At 36.7% G+C, this 8042-nt stretch overlaps 1 protein-coding gene across 2 annotated transcripts in view; it reads right to left on the bottom strand.

Moving 5' to 3' along the window:
• Window positions 1-701: 701 nt before the first annotated feature.
• The window catches only part of dennd2b (DENN domain containing 2B), a 79690-nt gene continuing 72349 nt past the window's right edge, over window positions 702-8042 (bottom strand). For both annotated transcript variants that reach the window (XM_044099751.1, XM_044099744.1), the window contains exons 15-20: window positions 6881-7058; window positions 6008-6049; window positions 4191-4302; window positions 2770-3009; window positions 2440-2526; window positions 702-1152 (exon numbers count right to left, since the gene is read on the bottom strand). In XM_044099751.1, coding sequence (XP_043955686.1) covers window positions 1118-1152; window positions 2440-2526; window positions 2770-3009; window positions 4191-4302; window positions 6008-6049; window positions 6881-7058 — 694 coding nt within the window. In that variant the 3' untranslated portion in view covers window positions 702-1117. The remainder of the gene's footprint in view (window positions 1153-2439; window positions 2527-2769; window positions 3010-4190; window positions 4303-6007; window positions 6050-6880; window positions 7059-8042) is intronic.

The following is an 8042-nucleotide window of genomic DNA, read 5'->3' as shown; positions in this document are numbered from 1 at the left end:
CATATTAGCTAGCAGACAAAATTTTAATTAAACAAAAAATTGCATTTAAGCAGGTAAGTTTGAAACATTTCATTTTTACTGTTGATTTTATTCAGTGTTTTGTACTTTCATTTTGTAAAAGAATAACATTTTGATATTGGTTCATAATGGCATATTTGACAGGAAAACCAGAAAAGTAGAATTTCTTTGAAAAAATTTTAAATTGTGTTTCAAGTCTTACCTTCCTCTTATTTACACATGAAATGCATACAAACTAAAATTAGATAAACTTAACTAGCACTTCACATAAATTCAAGGACTTTATGAGAAAAAAACAAACTCATAACGTTGTGTGCCTTTACCTTTTTTCTTCAAACTCTCCTTTTGTAGTTCTGGAGCCTAATTCAAAACATCAGAACGCTCCTTACTGGTAAAGGACACAGACAGAGGGGCAGTAACATGGCACCTGGTACCCACAGACAGCCTCTCAGTGAGGGGAACTAATAACAGCACGGCAGTGACAGCAGCCGGAGTGATGTGCAGAGACGTAATTAGGTTAGCGGCTGCATGTGGTGGCTGGTGCTCGACTGTGGCGCCTTTTGGGATCCTGCAAGCTCCTCCTAATGCGAACCTTTAAACAATGCTGTCATTGAGATGACCCTTATGTTATCATGAAAATTTGTGAGATAGACAAGCAAAGAAATGCTCAAGACACATTCACATATTTAAAGCACTTAGATGACTATATTTAATAACAGATGCACAAGACTGTTAAAATAATTCTTCATTATCTTGATGCATGTACAGTTTTGGAATACACTCCTTAAACAGAGGACAAATAATGATGCCAAAATAATGACGCGTTAGAACACATGAACTGTACATCTACATCCGTATCAAGTAACACACACTCACTCTGATAACGCTCCTCACATTCACACCCGGATCTCAGTGGTTACTCTACGACTCAGTCGCTGTGTACCGTCCTGCTATCGCTGTCTCATAAAGGAACTATAAACATACACTGAAGAGTATCACAGCTTACAGTGAAATATTATATACATATATTTACTTTTTTAATAAAAAACAAAGGTACAAAATGTCTGAGAATCATCTTGAAGCAGAAACATGCAGGTCTTCAGTTCTTTTTGTGGAGAAACTTCATTTTATTTCCTGGGAAGAAAAAAAGGTAAAACTAATTAAAATACATTTTGCTTAATCTCACACATTCAAAACTAACATAGCTTTGGAGATCTAAATTGAAACTCTCCACTAATAATAAAGATTTGGAAGGTTCGGAGTAGCCAAAAATGTAAGAAAAAAAAGTTACGCGGAAGCTAATTTCTAACAAAAGAAATGACTAACAGCATGTAGAGCAGAAGCTAAGAAAAAATCAGATGTGTTCAAATCATAGCAGCATATTTAAAAAGTGAGTAAAGCTTTTTTTCTTTTTTTAAACAGGTTTAATTTCCATACATGCAGATTAGTGGTGGAGTGTCACACACAATCACTCCACCAGGTTTTCAGTACGCTTATATTAAGAAAAAAATATCTTCATTTTTTCTTAATATAAGAAAAAAAATTAGTAAATAAATTCTCTTTTTTAATTTCTGAAATTATTTTTGATGTTATGTTCTATAGCTTTAAAATTTGGAAAGTATAGAATTGGGTTAAGATTTAAATGAAGTATAGCATAACTCAGCAACAACGTAAAGATACTTCAGATTTTACAACATTACAACTATTTGAAAACATTCAGTGTTAAAGTTGCAACCTTTTATGAATGCAACTCTCCCCATATTTGAGAATAAAACACATTTAAATCACTTTGGAGTTGTTTTTCTAACTAATAGCAGAGCTTAGTGATCACTGGGAATCCTCTCTGCTTGGTGTCACTTCTTAAAGTTACCCAAAGAACATTGTAATCAATAGGAAATTAGGAAAAAATATTATATTGCTCAAAGAAAAAAACTATCTGAAATTTTTTTTCCCAATTCCACATTTCTTAGTTTGTCTTCAGAAACCGTATGCTTGCTTACTGGTGTGTGTGGTCACATTCTTGTTGAAACACCAATTTTAAGAACATTTATTCATAAACACAAATACATTTGACCTCATCAAACATTTTTATGAAATTAAACTGATATATGATCACAGGTATAAATCACCTGGGCCTGATTCCATTAAATGAGAAACATTGACATATGATGGCTCATCCACCATGCTTTGCAGTGTACTGTAGGTTGAATTCAGCATTTGGGGATTGTTTGACAAACTGTCTATGGCCTCTTGACCGAAAGAGAACCCTCTTGCTTTTATTAGTCTGTAAATTCTTGTCCTATTTTTCTTTAGGTAAAATAGGATGGTGAATTTTAACATATTTTTCTCCAATATGCTGCTTCTTTCAGGCTCCTGAAATCTGAGACTTGTCTTGTCCAGAACGTCTGAAGCAAAACTCACCAAGGCCTTTGAGGAACTTGTTGACTCCGCTCTGCTCTGTGTCTGGTAGCTCTTCCAGATACTGATCCACTCGCTGCTCAAACAGCCCTGGCATTTTAACAACAGAAATCCAAACAAAAAACTGTTACGGCTCATCAACATGTTCCAAGAAGCTACAACCTCTTTGTTTGCCAGGAAGACTTCAGTGAAGTGGGAGACGTGTAGGTAAAATCATTCCTCCACAAGAGGGCAGTATCAGTACAAGGCTCACTGCAGTCCAGGGACTGCTAGAAGTTCAAGAGAGGAAATCAGAAAAAAGTGCTCAGCTCCACTAACTTGACAGCAACCCACCTTTAGCCCGTGTCTTCCTCAGCTCCCGGTCCTGAATGAACCCAGCAAACATCTGAGACTCCATGAAGACTCCCAGGAAGCGACGGATGCTCTTGGACGCCACAGACTTGCGAAAAGCCTCTCTTTGGAAAACACGCTCGCCACGTTCGTTCTGAGTGATAAACAGGGAGTAATGTCCCATCGTCTCCAGGAAGAAGCGGATGAAGGTCTCTGACACCAGGCTGTTCAATGAGTTATATTCTACATATGTCAGGAAAGCACAAAGAAACATGGTAAATATTCTGCTTGAAGCCAGGAGATAAGTGAAAAGGGAAGATCTAAAGCAGCTGAAGAGTCTGAGCAGTCTCTGAAAGAGCTTGAGCTTCATTTTAAAAAATCTGTTTCTTAGAGCTTAAGATCCCAGTCCCTAGCAACCATTAATAATTACTTGACCAATGAATCTTTGTTGTCTGCCTAAAAGGGATATAAGTTATATAAACAAGAGTCTTGGAACTGCAGAGAAAAGTCAACTGACTGTGACTGACATGCAGCAGATGTTACATAATCTTGCAGAAAGGCATCCCGAAGCTTGTAAAGTTGCGAAACAGTTATAATACCTTCACTGCGACAGGTCTAGACTTTTCTGCACGACATTAAAACACCAACGGGGCGGTCGGCAATGTGATGTTCTGACAAAGCAGATTTATCAGTTTTACTTTGCCCATTTTGCTTTAGCATTATTTAATAATTGAGACAGAGTGTACCTCAAGTGTCGATTTAATTTGACACAAGTTATAGAAATTGTAATAGTTTGGACTAAATACTCTGCTAAAGGTTTCTTTTTAAGGATTGTGCTTTTAAAAAATTGTTTGTAGGTCTGAAACGGAAATTTAGGTTGACATTACATAAATAAAAACAAATCTGGTTGAGGGAAACTTGGAGAGTTGAAGAGAAATGATTACTTTAAAATATTCAGCAGCAGCTGTGTACCTGCAATCAACTAAGACAGTTGGATTACTGAGAAATTGTCAGAGTAATTTCCAACAATTGTTGAACTGAGCTTGTAATAAATCCAGAATTGAATACTAAGAATAACTATATACCTGTAGAGTAAAACATAAACCAGGAGTTTTAACAATTTACGAAGGAAGAAATATGTGTAGCTTGGGACTTTGTCAAGACTAGAGAACTCGATACGAGTTTCATTATCAATGTGTGACATAATTCTAACTTGGCAGCTCATCCGGCACACTTCACCTCCACTACTTTCAAAATCTCATCTCTATGTCAAGACTTTATGACAATCCGTGTGAGAAGTCTGAAGAAAAGATGTCATCTCCCAGCGAGTTTCCCAGACAGTCAAACTGAGTACAGCACAGCCTGTTGCTCCAATTAACCAGGAGAACATCTGCCTGTTAGATGATGATCTCTCACTTACTCACCTTCATCTGACTCACTGTCAGAGTCCTGGTTGATGATCTCATTCCTTTGCTCAAGCGCTTGCTCCAGAGCTGCTTGAAGTTTTCGTGGCAACAGCGAGGCCTCGTCATCCATCTGTAAACAGTTGCAGTCAGCAGAGATAAACAGAAACGATTGGAAAAGACATTTAAAAAGTCTGCTCCAACTGCGAACCGCATGTTTAAAAAAAGGCAAAAATAAATAACGCAATATTCAGCTCTAGAGTTATTGTTTCTGTGTTACTTTTGTTCAATATGAGCTGTGAGCTATGGCTGATAATTGTCTAGTCTCAGATGAATAATGTTGTTTAACAAACACTACTGATGTAGTGAGAAAAGCTAAAAACTAACAAAGTTATTTCAAGTTTTACAGGAATTGAAAGAGGAAAATCTGAGTGTGATTTAACTGTACAGTTATCCTCAGAGCTCCTTCCATGAGTATCCATCACAATTTAACTTTTTCACATTTTGTCTTGTTACATCTACAAATTGTTTGTATTGTTTTTGATTTTTTTGTTCAATTTTAATATAGACCAACACAAAATAGTTACTAAAAAGAAAAAAAAAAATCATACTAGGCTTCCAACACCTTTACTGCTAAAAAAATCTAGAAGTTTTTTATCTTTGAGTTTATGGAGCCTCCAGATAACACACTGTGCAATTGTGTCAACATATTGTTAACTTAAGATACTTTACTTCCTAAGACATGAGAGCATTTTTCAATTCCCAAGCAATGCCAACAGGATTTAGTTCTGGACTTTGACTGGACCATTCTAACAGACGAATATGCTTTCATCTAAACCATTCTAGTTTTGAATCTCCACTCGTCTCAAGTCTTTTGCAGCCTCTAAAGTTATGTTTTTTCCATCTGCTTGGTTTCATCCATGTTCTCATAAACACTAAGCAGCTGAAAAACAGCATACCCACAACTGAATGCTGCCACCACCCATCCTGGGGATGGTGTATTTTAAGGTGACGTCTAAGTGTTAGTTTTCCACAAAACATTCAGCATATGTGGTAAAAAGTTGATCTCAAGCATCTTCTTTTGCATGTTTGCTGTATCTTCTACAAGGTTTATAGCAAACATTGAATGGAAATGTGTATTCTTTTCTTTAAACAATTAATTTCTTCTTGCATCTCTGCCATGGAAGTACAATTTGTGACATTCATCACCCAAAAGTTAGCATTTCAACAGATCAATTATCCCACCTGAATAGTAAATGTCTGAAGCTCCCCCAAAGTTATTATGAGTGGATGCTTCTTTGAGTCCATTTTTGGAAAATGAACTGAAAAGTGCCATGTGGTTTGCTCAAAGCCCGGAAAATTTCAGAATCAAACCCTGCTTTAAACGTCCCCACAACTTTACTGCTGACCTGTCTGCTGTGTTGCTTGGTTTTCATGAGGCTGTTCATTCACTAACGTTTTCTAGCAAAGCTTGGAGACCTTCACAGGACAGCAATGTCTATCCTAATAGTCTGTTGCACAAAGGTTTTCTCATTTTTCCCAAATAAACTGATTTGATTTAGGGGTAGTGGAGTAAAGGGGCCTGAGTACACACATATGAAGGAATTGTCCAAGATTAATGTTTTATTTGTAAAACATGTTGAAAACTCCTTTCCCTTTCTCTTTATGGTTATGGACTACTTTAGATTGTTTTATCACAGAAAATCCAATAAAAAAGCAAAGTCTGAAGTTATAAAGTACTAAAATGTAAATTAATTTCTTGGGATTTCCTGCTTTTGCAAGGGACTACACATTGTTTTACATTATGCTGGTTTAAATTCAAATGTATGTGTACAAACCTGTCGGATAAAGCGATCAGTTCCCAAATCAACCATTAAAGCCTGAGTGAAGGAAAGAAGAGCAAATTAGTACAATTTCCATAAAAGGAGCCATCTGATAAGGCTTGGTACATGCCCAACATATATTTTCAGTCAACAGCAGGAACTGAGAATAAGTTTTCTTTTTAGAAAAAAATACAGATGCAAACTACATGCTTGTCTCAAACTGGGCTTCTGCTTTTCTTCAAAATATTTATTGGAGCTGAAACCAGAAACTGAAGGAGGGCTTCCCATCCTAGACACCAGCACTTTACTGGCTCCAGTTCCCAACACCACTTAGCGTCTTCTGCTGCATATCTGTGGCTGTGCATGCTAGTTTTGTACCAAATATGAACTCCTGGGTTAGTAATTTTAAGGTCCAGAGCAGAGGCGGGTGTCTGCAAGAGGAATGTCCTCAAATACTTTAAGCTGCTGTTACCCTTCATGCACCATTTAGTCTGCCATTTTCTTGATTAGTGGGTTCATCATTTTGGTTTTTGAGATGTCATCAAATCATTAAAACATTTTCTTCACATTTTGCCAGTGACATGAAGACAATTTAAAAGCTGAACACTTTATTGTTCCAGTCTTTACAGAAAATCTGAACCTACATCAAAATATTTTTTGTCTCAAAAGGCATTAGTGTCTGAACAATGTATTTCTTTGTCTAGACATAAATAATAAGGTAAGTGAATAAAATAAAAAGATTTTTGAGACAGACTTCAGTCAGAGGGATCAAAAACCCCAGACCAGAACAACAAAGGACATATAGATTAAGGATGTCGCACTCTCAGTCTAAAATATACCTTTTATATTAATACATCAAGACGAATAGTCAAGACTTCTTCTACTCACTTCTTCAACTGGTAACTCTTTAAGTTTTGGCAATGAGCTAGACAAGAGTCCCACCAGGAAAGGGGTTGGACAGCAAACAATGTCCAACATGGACGCTGGCAGCACAGGGATGAAGGTGTGTTGCCAGGAGAAAGGGTAGAGCAGCGCCACCACTGCGTGCATGCAGCTGGACAACGTACTAATGATGGGAGAAAAAAAAAAGACAAAATGTTACAACTTTCACAGTCAGCAGAGTTGCAGCTCCATTTAGGTTAATTGGTCTTAAACAGCTTTATTTACACAGACATCAGAGAATTTCTTAATTACACAGTTTAATATGTTAACATTGGGCATTTTTTTTATTGTAAGTTACGGTTTTATGTAAAATAAACAGTTTTCCATTATTTAAAAACAAGATAATCTTATTTAAGAATGGCTCACTGACTACAATTCATTATGGTGTTTTTCTAAATCAAATCAAATTTTATTTGTACAGCACCTTTTAACAACAAGGCATTTCAAAGTGCTTTAAAAACACAAAAATCATAATTAGATTTTCTAAATGTTGGCAACTACAGTAATTGCTAACTTTTGTCTAAACATAAACATTGTAGTTCTTGTACTGTGTTTAAATAACGACTTCATCATTGTTTCTTTCACAACTGTAATGTAATATAAGGCTTTTAGCTCAGTTAGATACTTTTGTCTCTTCCTGAAACTCATCTCTGATACAACAGACTTTTAAAAAAAGGAGGGCATTTTTACAAGCTGCAGCAGCTTCTAAAAAATAAGTCCTTGTGTTCTCCTACTAGTAGTTTAGTTTACACTTCAAACCACAATGACGAAAGCCAGCTCCATTAAAATGCATCTTTGTGATCTTCCTGAGCTCCATTTACAGGGATGGCATGGCCGTGGCATGTTGCTATAGTTAAGCCAAAGGCTCGTTGACTCAATAAGCAAAAGCAGGACTTTGGTTTTAACGTCGACAGCTGCGGTACAACAAGAAAATCCCAAATAGCGGCCCATCTTTCTCACGATCCGTCGCTTGTTGACAGTGGCTGACCCCTCCTCCTCTCTGTCTTCCACACAGTGCTCAGTTCATGTGTACAAAAACAGTGAAAATAAACTGGGGGTCTAATCGTGCACACACACACACACAAGCACTAAATCAGTATGGATCAAG

The sequence above is a fragment of the Gambusia affinis genome, linkage group LG02 (assembly GCF_019740435.1).
Source record: "Gambusia affinis linkage group LG02, SWU_Gaff_1.0, whole genome shotgun sequence".
Classification (NCBI taxonomy): Eukaryota; Metazoa; Chordata; class Actinopteri; order Cyprinodontiformes; family Poeciliidae; genus Gambusia; species Gambusia affinis.
This window is presented reverse-complemented; position numbering and strand designations above follow the sequence as displayed.